This window comes from Pleuronectes platessa, chromosome 10 (assembly GCF_947347685.1).
Source record: "Pleuronectes platessa chromosome 10, fPlePla1.1, whole genome shotgun sequence".
Taxonomy (NCBI): domain Eukaryota; kingdom Metazoa; phylum Chordata; class Actinopteri; order Pleuronectiformes; family Pleuronectidae; genus Pleuronectes; species Pleuronectes platessa.
Window position 1 is genome coordinate 12,406,855 of NC_070635.1, and position 26,610 is coordinate 12,433,464.

General features: G+C 40.6%; 2 protein-coding genes across 5 annotated transcripts; one reads left to right on the forward strand and one right to left on the reverse strand.

The window, feature by feature from the left end:
- Window positions 1–3,173: 3,173 nt before the first annotated feature.
- msh5 (mutS homolog 5) lies at window positions 3,174–11,913 on the reverse strand. The gene is made up of 25 exons (XM_053432977.1): window positions 11,672–11,913; window positions 11,468–11,591; window positions 11,219–11,299; window positions 10,877–10,930; window positions 10,639–10,760; window positions 10,423–10,532; window positions 10,232–10,267; window positions 9,763–9,845; window positions 9,626–9,671; window positions 9,120–9,258; window positions 8,918–8,980; window positions 8,698–8,826; window positions 8,160–8,232; window positions 7,976–8,085; window positions 7,706–7,786; window positions 7,488–7,575; window positions 7,113–7,180; window positions 6,318–6,436; window positions 6,109–6,235; window positions 5,717–5,866; window positions 5,416–5,490; window positions 3,963–4,109; window positions 3,697–3,834; window positions 3,534–3,607; window positions 3,174–3,418 (listed from the first exon to the last, which is right to left on the reverse strand). Exons 1-25 carry the CDS (start codon window positions 11,828–11,830, stop codon window positions 3,298–3,300), a joined length of 2,517 nt encoding a protein of 838 aa, XP_053288952.1. The 5' UTR covers window positions 11,831–11,913; the 3' UTR covers window positions 3,174–3,297.
- A 4,335-nt stretch (window positions 11,914–16,248) lies between these two features.
- On the forward strand, window positions 16,249–25,101 carry LOC128449694 (B-cell receptor CD22). Of its 4 annotated transcripts, none has more exons than XM_053432980.1 (10): window positions 16,249–16,521; window positions 17,611–17,680; window positions 17,807–18,166; window positions 21,017–21,304; window positions 21,979–22,230; window positions 22,329–22,589; window positions 22,688–22,778; window positions 24,381–24,470; window positions 24,588–24,660; window positions 24,739–25,101. In XM_053432980.1, the coding sequence occupies exons 2-10, from the start codon at window positions 17,632–17,634 to the stop codon at window positions 24,772–24,774; spliced, it is 1,500 nt and encodes a 499-aa protein (XP_053288955.1). In that variant the 5' UTR covers window positions 16,249–16,521; window positions 17,611–17,631; the 3' UTR covers window positions 24,775–25,101. The 4 variants fall into 4 exon arrangements, with proteins under 4 accessions (XP_053288955.1, XP_053288956.1, XP_053288954.1 ...); XM_053432981.1 differs by having other exon boundaries at window positions 16,249–16,469; XM_053432979.1 differs by having other exon boundaries at window positions 16,250–16,521; window positions 17,804–18,166.
- Window positions 25,102–26,610: the final 1,509 nt, after the last annotated feature.

Consider the following 26,610-nt stretch of genomic DNA (forward strand, 5'->3'; position numbering starts at 1 on the left):
TTTTTTAGAATCAGAGGGAACCTTCTTTTAAAACAGCTTAAAAACCAAATGTCTTTCCCTGACATTTAAAGAGACATAAAATCCTTCCGGCGTCGTTACCACACTTCTCCTTTCTCCTGCAAATTACTGCTGTTTCCCTGCTACTTTGCAGTTCTTCACTTTGATCATTAGCCGCCTCTCAGTAGTGTGACCAGCGCAGAACAAATAGCAGGTGTATTCCTGACTAATCCAATTTCAGTCCGTGCGTCCGGTCTCCTCCACAGTCCTTGTGGTGCATTCAATGGAGGAAGCGTCATGTTCAGAATGAGAAATCTAATATTTTGTGTTCTCGCCATCACGGCGCTCGCTCCCACTCAAGGTAAGAGGACGTAGTATCAGGGCTCTAGATTAATTGAGCTGTAGATTGTACATCTAGATAGTTTATCTAGTTCAAAATAATAGTTCTGCAACTTCTAAAAAGCTTTATTAACCTCTGGTCGATGAGTTCTTGTTGATCAACAGTTTTTTGCTGGTTTGGATTAGGATGAAATTTTAGGACATTTTGGTCCGTGACAGCATTTTTGTCAAGATCAGGACACATGGCCCATCATGGATAGATTTAATGAAGAGCTAAGTGACTAATTAGGGATAAAGAGTATGTGTTAATTCATACCAAGTTTAATAAGCTTTTGGATTTGTGAAATATCAGCAGGGCCTTCATCATAACGTGTTACTTGTTTTTATTTCTATTTCTATATATCGTGAGTTGACTAAGAGGTGACGTGAAACTCTGCATTTTATTTCATACACTTATTCTCTGTTGACTTGAATCCACCGCAGTCTACTTTCACTCCTGGACCAAGTTTGATCTACAACTAATTTGACCTGATTCATCAAATTATAGATAATTTTCTTAATTATTCAGGGTCATTATTTGGCTTTTAAAATAGTGTAACTTTTCCCACTGGCTCAAAGGTGAAAATGACCCAAACATATTCAAGTTAATGTAAAATGAGAAAAAGCAGAAAAATCCTTATATTTGTGAAGCTGTGACCATCAAATATTCAAAAAATGTTCCACTCAAATACATTTTCTGTTAATTAATTATTTGCGGGCCTATAAAAAAAAAACTCCCATCATTAATGTTATAAAGTTTTTGTTGAAAGTGTTTTGAAAGCGGTGTTTCATGGTAATTTGAGATGCTGCGGGACAGTCTGCCCTCATTGATCTAAATGAGACAGATTATGTAACACAGAGCAACAGCCCTACACACTAACGTTACATCCTCCGAAATGAATTCAACTGCTTTCGTCAACATGCACCTAATTAACCGGCGGCTGAGCCCAGATTTAGACCAGGAGGTGAAAATAATGAACGGTGCAGAGTCTGTTCTTCCCTCTCAATAAGCCTCACTCCACTCGTCTTTTATCTGCTTGTTCACCTGAGCTAGCACGAGCTAACAAGATGAGAGGGGATAAGGATTGTGAGTCTCACTGAAAAACATCTTACGGTCCTGGTGAAGAGATTAGACCTCCTCCCAGCCGCAGTCGATGGCAGCGCTGAAGCCGGCCTCATGGTCACAGCATGTGGTCCGGCAAAAAGGGGATAAGTGCTTGAATGCTAATGTTGAAATATTCCTCCTTCGTAGTTATTTGAATATTATACAGATGTGTTCAAATGTGCCTAGAGTTGCCACTCGCGTTTGGAGGAGCAGTGAAGCGCGGCGCAGTAAAGTCACATCCCTCCTCCTCCGCTGTGGGTTTCTGCCAACGTTTTCTATTAACTCAAGTATCTGTCTGGATAAATAAAAACACGATGCTGCCCCTAAGACTTGGAGCCCACTCTAAATAACACAAGTCGCCCAGTCAAAAGAAACACATTCCAGACTGCTGCGGAATAAACAAAATGTTTCCAAGATGATGGAGCGCTCGGCGGAATGTGGCTCTTTGGCTCGGTGCCCTCCAACAGCACGACACTTCCCCCATTCAGCCGCCCCTGAATTATAAATGTGTCCAACAAGATATTACATGAACGCTTGGAAATCTGAATAATCCAACGCATGTTATCCTTTAACCTGACATGCAGTGTTGATGACTGTATATTCTCTGGTGTCCTGATTTTAGCATGTCTTTTAAATTGTCATGTTTAATATTTTTGTTTATATGCTGTTGTTTTTATCTTGCTTTCTATGCCACAGGTCTCCTGTGCAGCAGGTTTAATGGGGTTATATAATGCTTATAATAAATAAATACAACTGTATCTTTATCTGTAGAGAATGGGAATTTAAAGGGACTGTTGGGCTTTGGCAAAGGTTTTCTCTCTACTGAGTGATATTCTACTTTTGCTTATTACTTTGCTTTTATTTGAGAGTCTCCTGCAGCATCTGAGCTGTTCTTGTGTTGTTCTTTGGGTTCAGGTGAGGAGAACGAACAAGGGGAGCCACTCAAGGATTCGTTTACAGAAGATGGAGAGTATCTGGAGTGTTTCCGCTGCGACCTGGGCTTCTGGGACACCTGCTACACCACCCAGACCAAGTGCAGCCTCGGCGAGCGCTGCTTCACAGGCCGAGGGAAGGCAGGTGCGGTGGATAAGAACTTGTATCAATTCATATCTGAGCATTAGAAAGTGTTTCAAGGTTATCGGGATGAATGCACTTTATCTTGACACAGAACATCTTCTTATCTCCACAGCGGATGTTCTGGAGGTTAAGACTCTGGGTTGTGTGAAAGCAGAGGAGTGCGATGTGGAGACCTCGGTGGAGCTCTTCCCCAACCAGACCGTCTTCATCATGACCAAACACTGCTGCGACAAACCGTTCTGTAACTCCGCCCACCGACTTCCTCTCTGTACTCTTTTGTATGTCACTGTGGCTTTTCTAACGACCTGGCACGTCACTGGACCCTCAACGTGATCACAGTAAACATTCTTCATTCAGTTACTGATCTTAAGAGAAGAGATGATGAATGGACTGAAAATTCACCAGCTTTTACAGATTCTTTTGTACTGTCTGGTAGGCCACTGAATTATTAAACGTTACTTGTCATGGCATAAAATGTATTAAAATAGAGTGAATCTGTTTTGTGTCACATTTATTATTATGAAATGTACAAACAGTACTTACATGGTACAAAACACAAAAGGAAATGGAGCTGGGATTTTGTAACTGTCAGTGCCACAGTTAATGTACAGTGTGAGAAGATAAATGTAACCAGGTAGAATATCACTTAACGCCCACTCCCGACACCGACTGACCACCACTGAGAACTGAGACGAACTGACCACAGAGCTGCAGAGAAAGGTTTGCAGAGGCGGAACAGTTCAGCTGTGGTTCAGCAGCTCTCCAGCAGAGGGCAGGAGCTCGTCCTTCATGAAGCCCTGCAGATCCAACTCTTTGTCCTCCAGGTTGAGGTTCAGAAACCTCTCCACCACAGACCTGCACCTGTCAATAGAAACACAGTAGAAACACACACACACCCATGCTTAAGACTTGCACATGCAATGCTCTCTAGTGTGGGCTTTGATTTGTCTTTCTGTGCAGTTAAAGTTTAACAAACCGGTTTGCCTGCTCATCTGTTGAAGCTTTGTCAATGCGTTTGATGGGTCTTCCTGTCCTGTAAAGTTCAGACACCTGGAGAAGAACACACCCACCAACAGTCAGCCTATCAGAGCATAATTCTGTGTACCACTGTGTGTGTACGTGTGTGTGTGTGTGTTTACCTCCACTCCTCTTTGTACAAGACTAACTGGCAGGCCTGCCAGAGTTGCGATGTTGGCAGCATAGCTGGAGTGACATATCCCTTCTTTCAACTGGTACAGAAACACCAACTCATCCCCGTCCACTGCTGTCTCTAGAGTCTAACACACACACACACACACAAAACATATCTGAAATGAAGACATGGTTTACATCAGTAGATGATGGTTATTTGGAAGTCTTCATTATTCTGCAGCAAATTAGTTGGACCTGATGTGTCTGTCAGTACCAGGAGAGACAGCAGGGCAGAGGAGGGTAGAAGGCCCAGCTGCAGCAAGCTGTGGAAGTTAGTAGCCAACAGGACGTGAGGAACGTCCACTGGAGCTTTCCTCAGCCAGTGAGACATGGATGCAGCCAGCAGCGACAGCCCGTCCACCTGTAGGGGGACATGACACAGTTTCTGAACAAGGAGGACGCTGCTGTGGGTCAAAGTCTTCAGTCTTAATTCAGGTTAAGCTCTTTACTCAAACCCTTTATAGACTGACATTGAGTTGTTGCCACAGATAAACAAATGAACAGGACTGTCCTTTGTGTTGGTCTGTGGATGAAGAGAAACACATACCAGATGTTATCCTTTCTGTTTGACTCAGTTTGTTTTTTGGGAGTTGTATTATTTGTGCTCTTTGTTCAGCTTGTTGTTGGCAACATCATTGTTCATTTGGAGTTGTGATTCTAACATCTCCTGAGGGAAATATCTGGCTCCTCTGCACTTAAATGTTCTGTTCACCAGGTGGTTTCTAACTGCGTCTGTCTGTGTCATTGTCACATTGTTTTCACGTTGTTTTTCATCTCTTATATCGATATAATAAAAATAACAATCATAGCCATTTTAACTCTTGTCATTTTCCTACATGAACCTGGACGCGTGACAGAAATTATTAAATCTAAACTGGGGATTTTATTGGATGTGTTTGTTTGGCCTCTGCCTCCAACGCCTCTATTTTTTCTTCTTCAGGCAAATCAAATTGGTTTGGAAGTTGGCTGTCCCTCTCCAGAGTGAACTTCAAGACAGTGATAGAGGACAGAGAACATAATGACACTCTGAGTGTTCACTTGCTAGTATTTAGCAGCAAATATGCTCCAATTACCAAAAATAAAGTATATTATAAATTCCAATAAAACCTAGACAGCAGTCATTTCAAATAGCTGTTATAACATTCTATACATGTCGCTTTCACAACATTCAAAACGTAATCCTTTCTTTCCTGCTAAAACCCCAAAACAATTCCCCTATTTAGCATATGTGTATTTAAGAATATTCAACACATTCAATAAATTACCCTTTATCAACTCCTAATCATTTATAAGCAACTGTGTTTATTCATTTATTCGTCAACAGATATTCACAGTAGACGTTATACTTGTTGACAAATACTTTACATCCATGAACACTTAAATATTCTTACATCTGGTTAGAAACACTAAACAGAGGCACTGGAAGTAAAGTGTTACTTCCCTTGCCTGTAGGTGGCGCACATCAACACTTCTATAACTGCAGGTCTGAACAGCTGCTGCTAAGTGGCACATGGTGATCTGCCCAGAGGGTGTGTTCGTGATGTAGCTCTAAATGGGATAATATTGTCTGGGATTGTTTTCAGGTGCCTCACATTAATGACACTGTGTGTCCTTGTTATGTGCATGTGTTTCTAATTCACAAAGTTCTGGAACAAGTTGGTTCTTACTGTGTTAGTTCCTTTTCCAAATTCATCGATGAGAACTAATGAGTTGCCAGTACTGCAGTTGAGAGCCTGGGCCATCTGGAGAATAAAGACACAAACAGTTATAGTACACTACATTTGTGTGTTTGCAGTTACACTGTTTGCATCATTTAAAATTTCTCGACAGGTGGACAGTGGGAGGTTGGGACTGTATTCCTGGAAGTTCATGTTTTTTATTTCACACACAAGCACACAAACACACATCCACATTGTAGACAACATTTGCGTTCATAGAAGTGTGTGTGTCAATGTGTGTGTTAGATACCTGGTTGAGGTCAATCATGAAGGTGCTGAGGCCCACGGACACAGACTCTCTGCTCTGCATGCGGGTGAAGATCCCATCCACCAGGCCGATCTCCGCCTCCTTCGCCGGCACGTTTGAACCAATCAGAGCCATGAACACAATCAGACCCACCTGCCTCAGTCAAATCAGAGAAACACTCAGTTACAGGTAACGAGCCAAACAACATTTTAACTGAGGTTCTAGAACCGAAAGACAAACTAGTCTGGCGATGCCAAGCTAAAGTTAGACCGTCTGGAATTGTGAACTATATATTTTTTACATCATGATATGACAGTTGTCTTTATCTATCATCATGCTCAGGTAAGTAGTATCTTAGGTGCAACTACTGGTTCTGACTGTTCTGACCGTCTTACCTGTTTGAGGTAGATGCTCTTGCCAGATGAGTTGGGTCCCGTGATGATCTTGACTCTGCCTTGCGACTCTGTGCTCTGGAAGGAGTTGTCCACAAACACAGGAGCGCACAGCTCCAACAGTGGATGTCTGGAAAGCGGTGGAAAAATATACTCAATGAAGATTTTTGTGTTGCAACAATAATTTCCATCTCACGTGTGAGTGCTTATACCTGCCCTGTGTGATTGTTATGCTCCTGTGGCTGGTAAGCTTAGGTGAGGTATAGCCATACTCCTGGGAGGCGCTGCTCATAGCCATCAGACAGTCGAGCTCTGCAGCGAGATCCAGGACCTACACAACACAACACAACACAACACATTAAACCCGCTAAAAAGAGGTCTTCCAGAGACAGACAGTGACAGGTGATGCAAGAGTAATACATTGGAAGCTGTATATTTAATCATGTGATTTAAACTGTGGTGATATAATAAAAAATTTAAACATTCTGAGCAAATGCATGACAAAGAAATACATTGTGTTACTGCAGAGACTAACCAGTATGAGGATGGTGAGTGTTTCATTCTCAATAGAGAGATTTGGCTGAAAGACCAGTTTAACAAAGCTTAATAATTTTAAAATCCAGTGAGTCTATAATGTAATAAAGCTGTTAAATGTTAGAATAAACTACAATCTGCCCAAAAGCAAGGACATTCTTACCACAGCTAAAATATATTAAAAAAATAAATAGTAATTTGTCATCTGCCCTCAATGACAATAACATTAGCAGTTGCATCATGAAATATCCACAAATCAACCATGAGGAAAATATCATATCACTTAAAAATGACCTTTTAATGGGTTCGAGGCCTCTTTCATAATCAAAATGAACAACATTTCCCAACTTAGGGAAACACAGTCAATCATAACAAAATCCTCCTACGCACATTAACAACATTACTTTCACACCAACTGTCATTTCGTCAGAGTCCTGTTTAAACACTTCAAGTGGACAGTGAATCACGCCAACCTTGTAGAGGGAGCTGCTCCGCTCCAGGATTGAGTTTTGCAGTTGTGTCATCACTGCCGTCTCCATGTCTGAGAAAAGGGGAAGTGGACCATCTGGGACTAGAAATCTATTGTTTATCTCCGCCAACCTCTGCAGTTTCGGTCTATATACAGTCACCATGACCTTTGACCTGTCGCCACTGATATCCAAACTGGTCGAAATTTAAGTGAACATTTCTGCCAAATTTATAGAAATTCCTTAAAGGCGTTTTAGAAATTTTGTGTTCACAAGAATCGGATGCCTTCTTCCACTGGTTGTCTTTGGCAAGAGGGCATAAACAGATCTTGGGTAATATGCTGTGATTGGTGTAAATCTGAAAGGGAGAAAGTCAAAGACCTCTGATGTCACAGTGCAGGTCTCCCAGGAGGTGGTCTAACTCCTTGGTTCTCTGGCTGCGGTAGTGCAGACGGTCCTCTGAGAGAAACTAGGTCACACACACACACACACACACACACACACACATGGTATAAACACTGATAATGCAGATGAGAAAAACATGAGCGATTTCGTCAGTTTTAAAAATCCGAACAAATACGACAAAATCAGAAACAAACCATAAAATCAAGCCCCTCTATCTCAAAATCCTCCCTCTCCACCATACTGGGCAGGCGAGGAACAGTGAGCAGGAATCCAATCTGTAAAGAGAGATAACTATGGTATATGAGCACTCATATACAGTATAAAGAGCTCTAGGTAAACAGTTTTCCTTATATCTGAGAGATATGACTCCCACAACCAACATGCAAACAAAAGGCAGAAAACGAAATAAAAATGTAATTGTTGAACAGATGCAGCATGTAGCAGTGCAGATATAAAGATTAGACCAGAGGGATGTAGATGACGCAACAGGAGGGGATGCGAGCCTCCAGATGCTCCAGCTCTCTTCTGGCGACATCTGTCAGGAAGTCGGACAATCCCATCATCCTCCTCTTCTCTGACAGAGGGAGATAGTGTCATGAGGAGTTCATGTTAAAGTCACACAAACTAAACTCAACACTTTGTACTCACTCTCATCTATAGCAGGGTCCACATTTGGTTTGATGGTGAAGCGATTCTCGGCGATGCTGGCTTCGAAATCCACCTGCATGTCCCAGTTCAGAGATGGACTCAAACTCATTAATGAACAATAAATACTTTTTTAATCGGCATGAACAACCAATTAGAAAATAATAAAACAGTTAAGGCAGAAGAACAAGGACTGAACCAGTGAAACCTTAAAAAGGCTAAATGGCTGTTTAGGTCGTCATTACACCTGTTGATTAACACCATTTTAATCCCAAGAGAGTTGTGTTGAATGTAATAAAGAAATTGGTTCCCTAGTAAAACATATACAGTGGGAACCAGATATCATGGATATTGTGATCAACCGTATGGATCAAAAAGCTTGGGACAGAAATGTACACCTATAGTGATCAAGTAGTCCGCTTACAGTGTTCATTTCTGGTGTTTTTTGGTGTGTGTATCGAGAGAGAGAGAGAGAGAGAGAGAGAGAGAGAGAGAAACGTGGTTTCCACTGTAATTGAGATGTAATCAATCCTAAACTCACAACTCGGCTGATGACGGAGGAGATGTGGTGGAGGTCATCGGAGAAGCCCTCACTGATTTCACGAAAGAGCTGAATGGATTGAGCCAGGTGCCGCACTGTGTCCCTGATACACACTGTACTGTACACCGTCTGACAATCACACACAAACACAACATTTTGTTCACATTCAATATAGCTTGTCACATGGAAATAGTGTGCATGTTAACACTGCAGCTCCGACCTTGTAGAGACCTTGCCAGTCAGTAACTTTGGTGTGAGAGAGTGACATCCTGCGTAGAAGAGTCTAACACACAGACACACATACACACAAACACAACCACAATGACACGTGGTGTTAATGTACTGGTAGTGACGCATTAAGGTTAAGTGTTAAATAGTCACAGATGTGAAGAAATGGAGATCATTCAGCTCAGATCTGTTACTGGTATGTTTCTGATGTTGCGTAGTGAAGACTGCAGAGTGCTCTGGACGTCTGAGTTCTGAGGCGATGAGAAGAAACGTATCACTTCCTGTCTCCGGTGTAAAACAGCCAGGTCCTGTGTCGGCCTCAGAAACCACTGGCTGACAAAAGAAAGGACATTTCCAATTATAGTAAAAAACCTTCAAATATGACCATATCGGCCCAGAATATGTTGTGTACTCCAATATGATAGTGTAAAGAAAGACTGAAGATTTACATGAATGTACATTCCCACAGTGATTGCTGCATGAAAATAAAACCACCATAAAATAATCACTATAAAAGTATATATAACTTAGTACCTTGCTAGAATTATGACGTAAAACATTGAACTACTTTATATAAGTCAATACATTATTGGCAGTAGTAGAAACAAACACAGGCAACAAAATTAAATTGAGTTTTGTCAAACAGTATTTTATATTTGCTGTTATGGTTTTTTATGAATGATGTAGAGTTGTTTCTCACCGGAGCAATCTGGAGCCAAACTTACACCTACAGCGATTTAGTATACCTGTATTAAACAGTTATAAATGATAGTTGTTAGCGGTCACATGGTTATAGAAGCTAGAGAATAAATTAAAGATTGCTATGCATCTGCGTACCATAAAGACTGAGTCCTTCTTTTTCGCCTGAATGCAGCTTGTACACAGATGGATGGAGTTCAGACTTAAAGATCTGCAGTACACTGAAACAATTCAAATTCAATGGTGATCTCTCATTCATCTAGTTCTCCTGTGCTCGCCTGCTTCAGGTTATAACAAACCTGGAATAAGGTATTTCATAAAATCTGATGTGATCTATGGGTCACAGCACAATAATCATAACACTGAAGTAACACTCTAAAAAATTTAAATAAAATACAACACAAATTAAAAGTAAACGAATATACAATATAAAGAAAAATGAAATATATAACATAAGAAAAGTCAGTCAAATGTAAAATCTACTGGTATTCGGTGTCGCTGTATATGGATTACGAGCAGCTAATTCAATAAGAGACTCATCAGATTGCATTTTTTATAAATGTATAATGAATTCTTGATTATAGATTTGTGATCTGTTCATTCTTACCTGTACGTGTCTCGATCAATAAACACCACACCTTTCCTACATAGGGATGAAGCATAAGCAAAAGAGAGGTTTGATTTCATTGGAAAAAAATATGTATTCAGTGTTCTCATTATGAAAAATGTGTAATCACAGTCCTACGTGTGTGTGTGTGTATGTGTGTCTGTGCATAGCTGCATTTATGTGGGTCTTACAACGAGTAGGCGTTGAACTGCAGGATAGGAACTCTAACACTGCTGTCTTCCAGTTCCACTCCCACTCTCCTCCTGTCCAGACATTTTAGCAAAGCGCCCACTGTCCTCAGCTACACAAACACACACACACACAAACAAAAATGATGGACAGTTTGCAGCCAGCTCCTTCAGTATGATGGGTTGATGGAGAGGATGATATGTAAACAGCTGGCTCACCATCAGAGGCGAGTCAAAGGAGATGCAAGAGGAGAGGTAGGACATTTTGTCTCTCTCTGAAATGGAAGGCGGAAGAGAAGGAAGATGGGCAGAGAGCAGCCTCTGCTTACTAACCTCCAGACCTGCAACATTCAAATCATGTCATACATTGTGGTAAATCATGCTAATTTTATGCAAAAAAAGAAATCCTGCCAAAAATGATGAGAATATTGTTTTTTATGGGTGAGAATCTCTTTACCAAAGTCGACATATGGATAAGTAACCACCTCTGGTTTGTAGTCTGGGTTTGAACCTTGGATAGAGAGAGAGAGAGGAAAATGGCAGAACTTTAAATAAAAGGTAATTTTCAAAGTTGTGGTTTCACATGATGAAATTGTTACTAAAGTTTGCTCAGAAAGATATTTCTCATATCAGCGTATAATAGTTATACAACCACTATCTGGCTGCAGTGTCAAGTAACTCCTATCTCGTTTAATTGCCTTGACCCAGAAACAACTTGTCTCACGTCATATCAAAACTAAACTCTCTGTGACATTTTTCCGTCTCCCCTTCGCTATGCTAATCACGTCCCAGAGCTCACCCAGTTGTTGCAGGAAGCGGGTCATGCAGCGCTCCTGCTTTGCACTGGTGATGATCACATGGGGACTAACCTCCTGGATAACTGGAAAAGAGAAATAAGATGAGGCTGAAGACTTTTAGACTGAAGTTTTAGACTGAAGTGTCAGTCTAAAAGTCTATGATATTTAGACAATGCAGTGCATAAGAAAACATGAACCAGTCTCTTTGGGAAAGGAAGAATTATTATTGTGTCAATAACAGGTGTGTTTACCTCTGGCCAGCAGTTGGAGCTCATGGTTGTCAGGCATGTCTATCATATAGTGCAAAGAAGAGTTCTCACTGTTGTAGAAGCAGAGGCCCACTTCTCCGTGCTGGGCCAAAACACTGAGTAAAACCTGGAGATATGCAAAACATGTGAGAGTGTGCATCTGACTTCTGCAATGACCCTGCTGGTGAGTGTGACAGCTGAGCTTACTGCAGCTGAGTCGTCCTCCTCTTCATCTCCATTTATGCCTGGCCGATCGAAAACTAGTTCTCCTCCTCCTCCTCTTCCTCCTCCTCCTCTCAAACCTTCCAGTGTTGCCATGAACAGTTTAGTCTGCAAAGGACCAGTAGAGTTATAATAATTAATCATCTACATCAGTGATTGACTGTACAAATAGAAAAAATATCTTGACCTGCCAAAAAGGCCGGTTCAGTGATCGGCCTAACTTGACGTCACCCTGTGAAAAGAGAACAAAGAGCAACTTAAAACAGCCCTGTACTTTGAAGGCCTTCCCTTACAAAGTGTTTTTTACAGACTCATAAGCTCATTCTTTGAACAACTAAGCCTCAATGTTCCACTGAACCACTAGGAAGGTGTGTTGTTCCAGCAGCGGTCAGATTTCTTCATGAACACTTTTAGTTGTGGGCTGGATCCATGGCAGGTCAGCTGACAATCATGTCATTGAATGGCTGTTTATGGTGTTTTCATTATTTTGTGAATGCAATTTTTATGTTAGTCTGAATTGATGTCATATGAGTTTCCTCACTGGGAATTTATAAAGCTGTCTAAATCAATCATTTATTTACAGACAGGTAAACGGTGAATCTCACTCAGCTCCGTTATCTGAGGGGACCTGGAGATTCAGGTGAAGAAGTATTTTAACAATTTACACCAGTAAAAGCAGATGTAGCACACCGTAAAAATACTCCATTACAAGTAAAATACCTGTATTCAAAATTGTACAGAGGTAAAAGTATATAGTAACACACTGGCAAAATGTACTAACAATCTTGAAGGTACCAATAATCAGTGTTTGCGTTGTTAGTGGATCATTTTTATCAACATATTTAGATATAAATGGCAACTGTGTGGGGCTTATAATGCATCATACTTTAAAAACTTAAACCTCAAATCTTAATCAGAAAATGAACTACTAACTATCTATCTAATCTATCAGAAAAGTATAAGCTAAAAGTTGAGAAGGTTATGAAACGTTATGTAGCAAAGGAACCTGTAACTAGTTAATAAAGAACTAGTTCCGGGAATTGTACTGAAGGGAAGTACTTGTAAGTAAAAGTACTTATTTTCCTTTCACAGTCAGTATCATATCATTCGGATAGCTAACATTATAACCAACTTTAGCTAGCATTAGCTTAACCAATGTGTGCAAGCTAGCCCAGTTTAACCAGAAACAACAGCATTATTAGCTGTATTCATTTTATTCAGTGGACATATACTCACATGCTGGGTTTGGACTTGTTACAGGAAAGAAAAATGAAGCATTTACACATAGTAAACACGACTTTAAACAGAAAATTAGCCTTAGCTGTAGCGCTGCTTGTTCTCATTCACTGTGCCAGTGGCGCCATTTTTTTCTGTCTTGCTGTTTTCATGGCAACATCTTTGGAAAGTGGATACACTGAGGGTTGAATGTTGAGAAAGGATCCAACATGGAGTCACTGGGGGCCCTGAAAACAGGTCAATCTGAGGAGGGCTGTTTCAGACAGGGTAAGAAGATGCTGCTTTAAAGGATCCTTGTGGTATTTTAACCAAAATATGTTACAGACATTTCATTAAGACCCCAAGGAACCATATCAAATTGTGGTAAAATGGGCGTAATATGTATCCTATAAAGTTTAGTTAAACTAAGACTGTTTCCTAAATCTGATTGAATTTGTGCTCATTAAAAGATAAGAGTGATAAAGGGCTGAATTAATTTAAAATAGTGCTTTTTAAATAATGATTTAATTATTTTCCTGGCACAAAAGGGTGAATGAATAACAACAAAAAGAAAATAAACAAATATCTGTATCAGCTATCAGCTAGATTGTTGTTTTAAGCATCGGTGTCAGCCAAGAATGTCCATATCGATGGATCCCTAATAAAGTGAGATACATTTTTAATTAAGACAAAGATTCAAGTAGAAAACAAGATGTATCTGAAGAATTCAATCACAAGAGGCACAACTATCAACTGTCAGATAGTTTTAAAGTGTCCCTCAGGTATGAGAGACTCTAGTTAAGGGTATATTTTCAGCTTTTTCCATTTTTATAAACAAAAATCGTGTTATGATTATATCTTTGATGATAAGGTTGATGCTATTATTATTACTACAATTTTTCGTTTTATTTATAATTATTTTTAATCTAGTCTTGTTGCCATTGCCACCATTTGTTGTTGGTATGGACTTAAACCTCAAAGTAGCTCTAAACAAAATATCCATCCTTTTGATTTTGTATTTCATTCTTAACTTTGTAAAATGTTCTTCACAATTTAGGCCTAATCTCATCAAGCCTGCTCCTATATCTATAATATATATGTGACAGGTTTAAAGGGGAGTCTGACAATGATTCTAAAAGAGGTTGTGCTGTTTAAGATTTTGAATATAATATCTCAATGCTGTGAGCACAACCACCAATATTCTGTTCGCTTAAATTATTCTATGATAGTGGTAGAAATCTCAGAGATGCTAGCAAAGCAAAACGTGTCTTTACTGACCTCTAGTGGTTAAACTTCCTCTTGTGAAGCAGTGGTGAAAGAATGCATTTTGGTTGAGGTGCTGCAGACTCCAAAGAAACCCTCAAAAGGCAACTTGCAGGTTAAAGATATCAGTGAGTAGGAAACTTGACGATGAAATTTGATTTTCTAAATATTATATGTATATTTGCATTACTGTGACATCTGTGGAGTCGTTTTTGTGAGAGAATTAAGGGTAAATCCATCAATACCACATTTCACACACTCATTGATATGAGTCCTCTTCACATGCCTGATTTTTATCATTAAGATCCATTAACTGTTCCCTTGGACATCATGAAAAGAAGGCCTGTCGCACAGCGTAAAAGAAAGTGATAAAAAAAATCATAGTCGCAATCCTAAGTGTGGAAATTAGTCACATCTCACTGAACTTAACCCCACTTTGGTGTCAGGGTGAGGAAACATTCACATAAAGTTGTTGCAGTCTTATTATACTTTCATTTCCTTATACTTTTATACTCTTAGTTACTGTCATTGCTCTTGAAATACTTTCAGAGCAGTAAAAGTGTAAGTATAAAAAATAATAAAGTAAGAAAGGTTTGACCAGGACACTGAATTTCCATATTAAAACACATAGTTATTGTACATTAGCTGTATTTGCTTTTAATTCACTAACAGCAGAGAGTTGAAACCCTGAAACTGAAGAAACAAGGACAAGACAGTTTAACTATTAAACAATGGAGGTGTGTTTGTGATTAAGAGAATCCCCCAGTGATTGATTGATCAGTTGACTGATTGGCTAACTGATTAAAATGCAAGACTTAATATGAGATCCATTCATCAGCTGTGTTTAACTTCTATTGTTTGTGCTGTGTTTAATCTCATCCAGGGAGATCTGATGAATTGCTCCTGTGAGGACAGGCGAGGCCGGGCCTTCAGTCTCTCCTGCAGGTCTGTCTTTATAATGGAGGAGCCTGACACTTCTTCTCACTCGGTGCAGGATCTTCAGCAGATCAACCAGCAGCAGCGTGGAGGAACATCGCAGAGGCCTGTGTAGGTAAAAATCTATTTGTGAGGATTCTGTGGGTTAGCATAACTTTATTACCTCCATCTAAGAGGTTATGTTTACATCTGCTTGTTCTTTGTTCTGCTTTCCAGTATATTTTCTTAATTTATTTAAACATAGCAAGCTAGGATGCCTTTCTACATTTTCACAAAAGGGGACTGATGGGTCATTGACCGAAGTATGTACTCTTTTGAGTCTAGTTTCAGATATTGAAAGCATTAGTCGACAAATATAAAATGAATCACAAGCACTCTGAAACGAAATAGATAGTAAAACCAAGACCCAGGAAGTGACATCTAAATATGCCGCAGAGGATTTTGGGGTCAGACTATAGACAGGGAGAGACATCTTGTTTATTCAAGTGGTAGTCTGAAGTTAAATCTGTTGACAGAAAAATATGAAGCAATCAACCATGCTTAAGGGACTGATATGAGTTTGTGTAATTTGGTGCAGATCCAAATAAAAATCGGATCCAGTGAATTTAAATATGGTTTCATAAGCGGACTGATTGGCCTTGATTCTACTGCCGGCCATCCTAGTTTAATCTGTCAATAGAAACATATTCATTCGGTGCATTCTCATTTTTTTTAAAAACACAGATCTGCTGCTGGCACATCCCCAACTTCCAGATCAAGCACATATTCCCGACATGGGTAACTCTGGGTCAACCAGCCTCATCATCCCCACTCCCAGAAAACTGTCCTGGGGGCGGCAGAAAGAAGACTGTGTCAAGCTGCAGGACTTGATGACCCAGTGCGAGGAGGACCTCTGGAGAGTCAAACAGAAGCAGCGTCTATCTGTGAAGAAGGTCCGACGCACTCGCAGCGCCGGCTACGCTGATCTGACCGATCAGGAACGCAACAGCTTCCATCCGAAGAGGGGAGAAATGCTCAACCCTGCTTTCGTTGGAGATCAGGGTCTGTGGATGAACTGAAATCACCATGGCCAATTGGAACTCAGCCAGAGGATCCTCTCGACTGTGAAGGTGCAACAGCAAACAGCTCATATGATACTTCTGCAACACTTGCTGGTTTGTCACTCATGACATCTGATGAGTAGTTTCACTCTTCTCAGCACTGTAGAGCTGATGAACGGAAAGAGAGACCTTGTAGGTGTTAGAATTTTTTTTTTTGATGTCGAGACATATGACAAGACAGCCCGTGACGCGGTAACTTATACAGGAGATAACAGAGACAAGGACATCCTGTCTTCACAGCTCTCTGTTCATGGTGCTCACAGTGACAGGTAGAATGAAGTTCCTTTTCATCGTCTGAAATTGGTTTGATTTCTTAAGAAGGTTTGTAATTCTCAGCAACTGAACCTCCAGTGACCTTTCGTTTACTCAACATGTCATTTCACTCAGCACTTGCTGTAAAGGTTTCATATTTGCCTAACCTGGATCTTGTCATTGTAGTATACCTTCTTTTCTTTTTTTCATATCATTTATGGCCAGTTCTCTGCAGAAAATGTGTAATTAAGACGTTAGCAAGCGTGATGGGAAAATACATTCAAACCTTTCCGTTGAAACTGTTTTGAACGCTTGATTACATTTTAGAGCAGAAGAGTCATTGCTCTCACATTTTAGAAAAAACATGTTTGTGGTTTTCTCTGAAGTTTGGTCATGTTGTTTGATGGAGCAAATAAAATCAAACATACACTTCATAAATAATAAACTACAATTCATCGATTTAAACCAGAATGTTCTATTGTTGACTTTATTTCATGTACCACCTGTTGAGCACGTCAGGGCACAGTGAAGGGATTTTACAGCGTCAGTGTTTCAATTGTCACCTCTTCATTCTCTCTGAACTCAAGATAACTAAGCAGTTTACTAACAAACGGCCCATTAGCAGTACTTACGATAAGTTAATCAGGGGGGCTATAATCCTTTCAATTATCTGAGTATCTAATGAATAATTAGAACCAGCTACACAGACGTTTTTGGGTCACCACAATAGGTTTCATTTAAGTGGAATAAAAGAGGAGAAGTAAGAAGCAACTAAAATAAATAAAACTCCCCTACTGTATGTCAAAAGAGGGAAGCGAGAGCAGGGGGGTCACAGTTGAGATAAAGAGATGGTGATTACAGATGCATAACAGATATTATTAAAATAACTTTCTTACACATTTATAGTTATTTTGTGTGTTTGTGAGTGAAATATGGGGGAAGAGCTGGAAATATTGTAAACAGCCAGGTGGAAAAGAGGGATACTGAAAGGATGATTAATAAGACTTCCCTAATGTCTCATGAGACAAAAGTACAATTTTGTGTGTAACTTAGTGGACGTGCGGTGGAATAAAAATGGAATGGAAACTAGTCATCTCTCATCAGGGGAGGGACAGCGGTGCCACATTAATCTGGAAATGTTTGTCACTTCATCTGCAGATCCGATCGCGACAGGACGAGATGGACGCTTTGAATCGGCGTCTGTTCTTAGTGTGGCTCTGCTTTAACGGTAAAGTGCATATACAATAATCTTTTATAGTCAATATAGACCATAAGCAATGTTGTTCTTTTTTTTTGTTATTATCTCTCTCCTGAGAATAATATTTATATTTTTCTTTACATTTTATGACAGTAGCTCAAACCGAAGCTTCGTCTTGGACCATTAACGTGCCGTCCACAGTTAAAGGTCACCCTGGCTCCTGTGTGGTGATTCATTGCTCTTACAACTACCCAGATAATGGAAAGAAGGCGACTCAATTCACAGGGATTTGGACCGATGCCACGCATCATGTTGTGTATCACCCAGTCAAGTCTAATATTGCGCCACAGTATCGGGATCGCACAGAGATGCTGGGAAACATCGAGCACAAGAACTGTTCACTGAAGATTGATCCGCTCCAGCAAAGTGACCAAGGGCCGATTGTGTTCAGGATTGAGATGGAACACTTGGATAAGTTTTCTTACAAAGATCACCAAGTCAGCATTACAATGATTGGTAAGAAATACACAACAACTTTCTCAATAGTAAAATATTTACGTGATTCTCTCTTCTTGTAATAAAATAAATATTCATTAAATTTAGGGATGCACCGATATGGAAATTCTTGGCCGATACCGATACCGATACCGATATTTAAAATAACAATCTGGCCGATAGCCGATACCGATATTTGTTTATTTTCTTTTTGTTGTTATTCATTCACCCTTTTGTGCCAGAAAAATCATTAAATCATTATTTAGAAAGCACTATTTAAAAAAATTTCAGCCCTTCATCACTCTTATCTTTTAATGAGCACAGATTGGATCAGATTTATGAAACAATCTTTGATTTAACTAAACTTTATTTAACAGAGACATATTATGCCCATTTTACCGCAAGTTGAAATGGTTCCTCGGGATCTTAATGAAATGTCTGTAACATATTTTGGTCAAAATAGGGTAATTTAAAACAGTACCTTTTTACCCTGTCTAAAACAGCCCTGTTAAAATATCATTATAGAGAACGCTCTTCTCATTGATTTACGGTAGCAGTATTGCCCGTTTATTAGATGTGTTACGGCTTCTATGTGGACGTATGTTGTCAGTTCCCTTGTTACCTGTGCATGAGACGGATGAATAGAGCCGGTGCACATGAGAATAAAATACTTAAACAGACGCTACGCTCATACTTTTTACACCAAGTTACACTGCGTGAGTCAAGATAACTTAACAAGCCCTCCTCAGTTTTACCTGTTTTGAGTGTCGGGCAGAAATCACATCGCGTCAACAACCATCGTGGCCCTTCACGATGCTTGTTTTAATTAAACAGTCGGATTCCCCTGGTCCGCACCAGTTCTCAGTCAGCTGCTAGGCGCCAGCCGGAGGGTTCCCCCAGTGGTCGCCGTAGCTGAGGTGATCCGCGAGAAGGGCCCGACACGCGTCCAGAGTGGCCGCCGCTGACCGCGTACCCGGTCCCCTCCAACGCCTTCCGCGCCGACGATGGACACCGCCCCGCGGTACAAGAGAAAGAAAGCCCCCCCACCAGTGACGCCGTGAGGTGCCACCGGATGAGGACCTCCCGGTGCCGCACACTGAGCCTCCGGCGGCGCGGAGAGGAGGGCGACGGAGGGACTGCTCCCCCAGCCGCGGCACGTGCCCAGCGGTTTTACCACAAATATGAACATCGGCCAATGATATCGGTGAAAGTCAAGTTTATTACCGATAAGCCGATATCAGTAAACGAGGCGAATATCGGCCGCTACCGATGTTCGGCCGATAAATCGGTGCATCCCTAATTAAATTATATTCCTTTTTGTCAGAGCATTCATGAATCACTCATTCAACTTGAGATGCGATTATGTTCTACTTAAAATTATAAACAAAAAAGACTTAAACACTTAAACACTACCACAGTGTTTTCTTCTGCGGTAAATGTTTGTTACCTCAGCCAAGGAGGTTAGGATTTAATTTGTGGTTGTTCGTTAAATAGTTTTTTTCTATTTCTTCAAAATTGCGAGATTTTTTGGTATTTTTCATCATTTTACTAGATTTCGCCTAGAATAATTCATGGAACTTGATGATGTATCATGGATGTTTATGGGACTGTTATTTATGAATGTGTGAAATTCGGTGCAGATCCAAATAAAAATTCTGGTGATTTTAAATGTGGTTTCATAAGGGGACTGTTTAGATTGAGGTGTGCGCTTGACTGAGTGTCCCACTAGTTGTTACAGCGTTGGAAAGTTCAGGTCATAACCTTTACCCCAAAGACAGAGGTGCCGATAGGGATTATTTTAAATGTCTAATTTAGCCAGGGACTGGTTCCTCATTTGTCACTAGTTGGTTTCCCTCATCTGGCTCATTTGACCATAACAGTATAACTTAAGATTCACTTCTATTGACAGATGTGTAAAAATGAAGGGAGATACAACAGATCTCAACAATTCCTTCAAGTAAAATAATGTGTCCACAGGAGTTCTCTCAACACGTTTAGTAAATATCAGACTGAAAAGCTTAGAATATATTTGAGCATGATGTGAATCAGTGGGACCTGCTATGTAGAAAAATAAAGTGACTTAAGGGCAACTGCTTGAATCAACAGGAAATAGATTTCGCACAATTCTCTGCAGTTGCTGGTTCCTGGGTTGCGGATAAACGTACTTTTTTATTGTTAGCAAGCTAATGGTTCCTGTTTTTTTTGCAAACTAAGCTTTGATATAGTGCTCATCTCAACAAGGCCCAACTATGCCCTTATAAAACCACATTTAAATTCACTTTCATTTGGATCTGCACCAAACTGACCAAACTCATATCAGTCCCCTAAACATGCCTGATATATAACCAAGATCCTCTGAGAAAACAACAAAAACGTTGAAAAATGCTCAAAAATCTCAGAATCTTAAAGAAAGTGAGAAAAAGAATTCTAATCTTAATCCACACCAGAAGTTAATAACAATTATAACTTTATTTGTAGAGCCCTTATCTAAACAAGGTTACAAAATGCGTCACAAAATACATGGCAATAACAAAACAAAATGAATAAAACAATAAAAGGTAGGCAGATGAAGGTAGGGACATATTCAAAATACTTATCGCCAAATCATAACATATTAAGGTTGAGAACCGAGGGTTCTTCGTTGGGTCACACCCCACCCCTCCAATAAATTGCCTGGAAAATGGTTCAGTAGTTTTTGTGTAATCCTGCAAACAAACAAATGAAAACATTATCTTCTTGGTGGAGGTGATGAACAAGTGAGGACAGAGTACAGAACTTCAGAAGACTGCATCATCGATTTGAACAGATGAAGTGTTTTCCTTTATTTTCATGACAGAACCCTTACAATCACAACCTCTCTTGTTGTTCCAGGTAAAGTCGATGTGGCTATCTCACTGTCAGAGGACTTAGTTGAGGGTCAGCTTGTGGTGGCGTACTGCTCCGTGTCTCCCTCCTGTCCCACCTCCCTTCCTGTCTTCAGATGGAGTCACTCTGGAGAGGAACATTTTCATTCTCTGGAGTTTGACGACGACCAGTGGAAAGCGAAGGCTGCTCTGACCTTTCACCCGACCAGCGCTGACCACAACAAGTATTTACAGTGCACCGTACACCACAGCGGAGGGCAGCAGCAGAAAACGTCCAAGCTCCTCCAGGTTAAACGTAGGTCTATACAGCGGAGCTGACAGTAAAAGCAGGGGTTTCAAACGTCATAACGTTGGATGCAGGAGGGTTTCAAGGGACTTCTGGGGCCACAATCACCTTTTCATGCCGAACTTAGAATTTGTGGAGGTCCTCACAAAATGGTAAAAGTGTAATCATAGACTGTTCATAATGACAGATGACTTTCCTCCCACTATCCAGAAAGGAAGCCAAAATATCCCTGATACAAACGTTGGCGTCTTGCGCCGAGAGCTTCACCTGGAGCCAGTCGATCATAACGTTACACCGCATCAAACATCGTCACCTGAACAAAGATCGGTTTGATAAAAACAATTTTAAATGACTGAAGCCGTCTTTGAGAAAAAAAATTGACTTGTACATTGACTTTTTTATTTGGTGTGTGAACTGTAGCCAGCCACTTGGGGGGGATTGAGACATTTTGTCACAGTCTATAAAGGTGGTAAGGCCCCCCCCGGGCCGAAGCCCTGAATTGCCAACCCTGTTGCATCGCCCCTGACTGGATTTAGGTTTTTGAAGGCCTCTAAATAGACTTAGTTTATCTCGTTTATATACGTGCATTGGCCCCTGTTTCAGCGTTATAAAAGAATATAAAATATAAACATAATGTAACACTTGTTGGTGGAATCACAACCAGTTCCTTTGTTTTCTTGCAGACGCCCCAGTGAATGTGAGGGTTGAGTACAAGTCTGATGTGAAGGAGGGAGAAGCCGTGCAGCTGACATGCACCAGCGACGCTCATCCTCCCGCCAGCAGCTATGAGTGGTTCAGTGAAACTGGTGCTCAGCTGCATCGGGGAAACCAATACACGATGCCAAACGTCTCCAGACACATGGGTGCATTGTACTGCACCGCCATCAATACAGTGGGACGAAATAATTCCAGCCCTGTGCGTCTCACTGTGTTGTGTAAGTACAATCCATGAAATGTAATGATAAAAAAGATTTTTATTTGTTTTATTTGAACATTTTTCGTACGGCTAACTTATAATTACTCCTTGTTACAGATGCCCCTGAGATTAAGAGCATCTCCTCCTGCTCCTCAGAGGGAAAGATGGTAAAGTGTGTGTGCATTGCTGACTCCGAACCTCCCTGCATGGTCCATTTTGTGCTTTCTGAAAGAGTCCTACCAGGTACCAAGATAGAGAGACACGGCTCTGTCACCATCGGAACCCTGCAGGCCGAGTTTGAATCCTCTGAGTATGTCCACTGTCTGGCAAACAACACGGTGGGCAACGGCAGCCTCGTACTCTCACTACCTCTGACCGGTAAAGAAGTGTTTCAAATGATATTTCTGCATAAACTACTGACGGTTTGAACTGTGGAATAAGAGGAAAGTGACCGCCGGTGGCTTCTGTTTGGACAGGTGCGATGCAGAGTCTCTATATCGCCATCGCCATCGGGGCAGGCGTGCTCCTGGTGATACTTTTAATGGCTGTGAGACTTGTTAAAAAATGGTAAGTGGGAATAGAAAACATTTCCTCCCAATGAAAGTGAAGTCAGTAATATGGTAAAGCATCTTGGTACTGCCCAACTACAAAATAGCATGCTTAAAGAAACTGGAAGTTGATTATAAAGATGCTATGATTATTTATTATGACTCATATGATGAAAAAAAGATGGTCGAGTGCGAGTGAAATGTTTGTGGCTGCAGGAGTTAACACATTCCGATCTGTCCTGAGAAATCTCATGTAGGAATGATCAGTGATTCTGAAAATGAAATCATCTTTCACTTGGTTTTGCACGTACGTATCACTTCTGAAGAGGCATTGTTATGGTTGTCTTTATGTTAGACATTCACATTTATATATTTATATATTTTCTCTTTTGGGGCGTATGGATCTAATAATGTATCTGATACTAGATAAGCCACTTCACTTTGGCCTCTGACGCCGGGTTCACACCGGACGCGGAAGCGACGCCGAAGCGAGGCGTGAGCGCAGCGCCAATCCTCTGGCTCCCATCCACTCCCATGTTAAACCGCAGCGCTGAACACACCGGAGGCTGAATCGTAGCGTTGTGCCGCGGCTGCCTAGCGCCGTGAAGCGATCGTTTCGGCGTCAAGTCTATTTTTTCCGCTTGACGCGAGCGTATCGCGACAGGAAACACACTGAAAAATGATTTTAAACGATATAGATGACATATTTTATATGATATAAATGATCAAATATACATCCCATACTTTGTATTCACGTTCTGTTGTCTTGGAGTTTTAATTTTACCACTTTTACCAACCACATTATTTAATGTCCCCCTCTGCCCATCCACTACAGCCACACAAGCAGTCATAAAGATAAAAAGAGAGAGGGGGGGGGGGGGGGGGGCTACGTATTCTCCACATAGGCTTGAGTGGAGAATACGTAATTTACCCTCGACACCCGACATTTACCGGAGCTAACAGCGGAGAAGTTCTTCAACATGGATGACATTAAATTAATCATTGAAGTGGAGAAGTAACTTGAGTTGTTGATTCTCAGCATATGTTGTATAAAGACAACACCAAAAAAGACACATGTTGGGACGCTGTTGCTTAATGTTGGAGCAACAAGTAAGTATATGCTTGAAAAAAATGATTAAATGCCGTTTTTACTGCAGGCTGATAACAGCAGAAGTATGTGATATTATTAGTAATGCGCGGCGCTTCGGCGTCGCTACCGCGTCCGGTGTGAACCCGGCGTGAACCCGGCGTGAGATGGAGAAGTTGGGTAAATGTCTTAGAAGGCAGGACAATCTGTGTCCAGGTTTGCAGTTTGCTGATGGCAGCACAGTGGTAAAGTGGTTAGCACTGTTGCCTCACAGCAAGTAGGTTCCCAGTTTGAATCCCAGCGGTCTTTGTAGAGTTCTCCTCTCGCCTGGGTTTTCTCTGAGTACCCTGGTTTCCTCCCACAGTACAGAAACATGCAGATTGGGGTCCATAGGTATGCTTGTTGTGAGTGTGAATGATTGTTTGGTCTTCAGCCGACCACCTGCAAGATAAGCCGTATAGATAATGCAAATGGATGGTGTGGCTACATTTGTTTTTTTTCTGGATCCTAAATTAAAAGTCCTTACTCTTCCAGCAGGGGGACATCTGGAGAAACACCAACACCTCACCTGAGCGGTGTGAGGGAAAGCAAAGAAGAGCTCTCTGAATGTGCTACAGTCCAAAGGTGACAGAGATCAGCCTCAGTTTGAACCAAGCAAAAGTTTCCTCATGACTTAACATGACACAATCTTGCATAGTCTCATGTACATTTACTGTGTGTTTGTGTGTTTGCACTCTTCAGAAAAGACATGAACTACGCGGTGGTAACGAAACCGTCACATTTTGTCGACGATCCTGTGTATGGCAACGTGGAGGCATGTGAAGTTTTCTTTATTCCTTCATTATTTCAGTGCGTGAATACAAGTCTAACTGTTACTTCACCTCCTACACAGACTGATTGGGATGACGCGATCTACGCCAACGTGTAAACATCGCTGAGTTTGGTGCAGCTGCAGTTCCTCTGTGTGGAGGATGTGGGTCAAGACAACTGTAAAGACAAATAAATGCTGAAATGCAATTTTCTGTATGTGTTAAACAAGCATGTGATAATTTTCCTGTGTGCTAAAATTAACATATTGGAAACATATTTATCAGAAAAAGTTTCCTGTCTTAAAACAACTTTGTGATTGATGCACACTTGTGTCCGCAGTTATTGTTTCTCCGCTTCAGAACTTTCCCTGTTTGCTTTTCAGATCAACATTATGATCCTGTGTGTTGTGGTTAATCCCCATTAAAGAATTACAATGATATACTTATGAATGTGGTACTCTCGATTTTGTTTGTTTAGTTGTTAGTTTCAAAGCAAGATTACGCAAAAACTACTGCACATATAAGACGTGGTGGAAGGATGTGATATCGGACAGGAACTTACACCATTACTTTTTCACTTCCTTTCAAATTAAGAGATACGGCATTTTTCAACTCCATCATTGATTTCTCAGAGAATGATTCATGGATCTTGATGAAAAAAATATCAGGCATGTTAAGGTGTGAAATTTGATGCAGATGAAATGTGGATCTAGTGAATTCAGACAGGGTTTCATCAGGGGACTGTTGGGCCTTGGCAGAGATAAGCAGCCTTTCTAGTTAATGCAGTACCAGTTCCACAAAAAAATTAAGAGTGTTTCCTCTTTTTAAGCTTTTACTTAAAACACAGTGAGAAACCCACAGCGTTTGAAATGTCAGCTCCTTGCTGATTACAACTGTTTGAGTCAAATGCGAAAACGACAGAAAGGGCAAAGGGGAAGCTGGTCACCATCTTGGATTGATAAGAATACTGAAGTAAGGCTATCACACATTTCAAATGTCCTATAGAGTGATACTTTCAGTTCAGCTTCACACTTAATGATCACACATCTCGCACGACTGAACTTCACAGTTGTAGATAATATAGCAAGACACACTGCAGCAAGCAAGACACACTGTGGCCTGCACATTAACACAAGTGACACAGTCCAATACTATTTCCCTTTAACCGTTTTTACTTTGATAATGCCATTGAACATCAGACAACAGGTAATAAATTAATCTCTGGATATATGAAAACAGCATGTAAGAAAACAGAAGTTTCATCGACAGCAGAGGTGAAACAGAGAGTTCATTTTGCAAATAAATTGAGAAAGAAAAAAGTACAAACAAACCCAAAAGTTCAGGAAAGGTTATGCAGTCATACGACGAGGGCTCTTTCTTTAGAATACCTTATATCACATGATTCATTTCCACAGAAAAAAGGTTGGTGCTTTAGTGCTCACGACAAACAATCAAACATTTTTACCACAAAAAGATTCTATAAAAAAAACCATCATGTAAGGCAACAGACTATAACCCATCTGTCTACAGTACCTGCGTGTATATGTAAAGTGGAAACTCAGCGAGGAAACACAGTCCACTAAAAACACAAAAGGGAATTTTTATTTTAAACAGGTTTTGGCTATAATAGACTCTACTTTATTAATTGTTAAACTTTCTTACAGGAAAAACTTACATTTTATAATATGAAATAATGTAAATAAATACCTGCTATTTGCAACTCCTGTTAGTCTACAGCCGTGAAGAAATTATAAGAAAATAAACATCTGGACACAGGAGTAACCGACACACATAAAAATGACAAGACAACCAAACTGAAAAAGACATGAAGTGACAACAAATCATACAGACATGTTGTCCTTATAATATTGAGCCTTTTATGCTCTATTTATGTCTCCTTTCAGTGAATCTGAGGATCTTTGTGGTCGTTCAGGGTCCTTGGAGCAGAACTGGAA

Excerpts from the sequence above, each read along its gene's own strand:
- msh5 (XM_053432977.1), bottom strand. The coding sequence starts at position 11,830 with ATGATTAATTATTATAACTCTACTGGTCCTTTGCAGACTAAACTGTTC. Across the intron at positions 11,592-11,671 it reads AGGAGGACGACTCAGCTGCA|GTTTTACTCAGTGTTTTGGC; the intron begins GTAAGCTCAGCT and ends GCATATCTCCAG. Across the intron at positions 8,086-8,159 it reads GGACCCTGCTATAGATGAGA|AGAAGAGGAGGATGATGGGA; the intron begins GTGAGTACAAAG and ends TCCCTCTGTCAG.
- LOC128449694 (XM_053432979.1), top strand. The coding sequence starts at position 17,632 with ATGGACGCTTTGAATCGGCGTCTGTTCTTAGTGTGGCTCTGCTTTAAC. Across the intron at positions 18,167-21,016 it reads AGTCAGCATTACAATGATTG|GTAAAGTCGATGTGGCTATC; the intron begins GTAAGAAATACA and ends TTGTTGTTCCAG. Across the intron at positions 22,590-22,687 it reads ACTCTCACTACCTCTGACCG|GTGCGATGCAGAGTCTCTAT; the intron begins GTAAAGAAGTGT and ends CTGTTTGGACAG.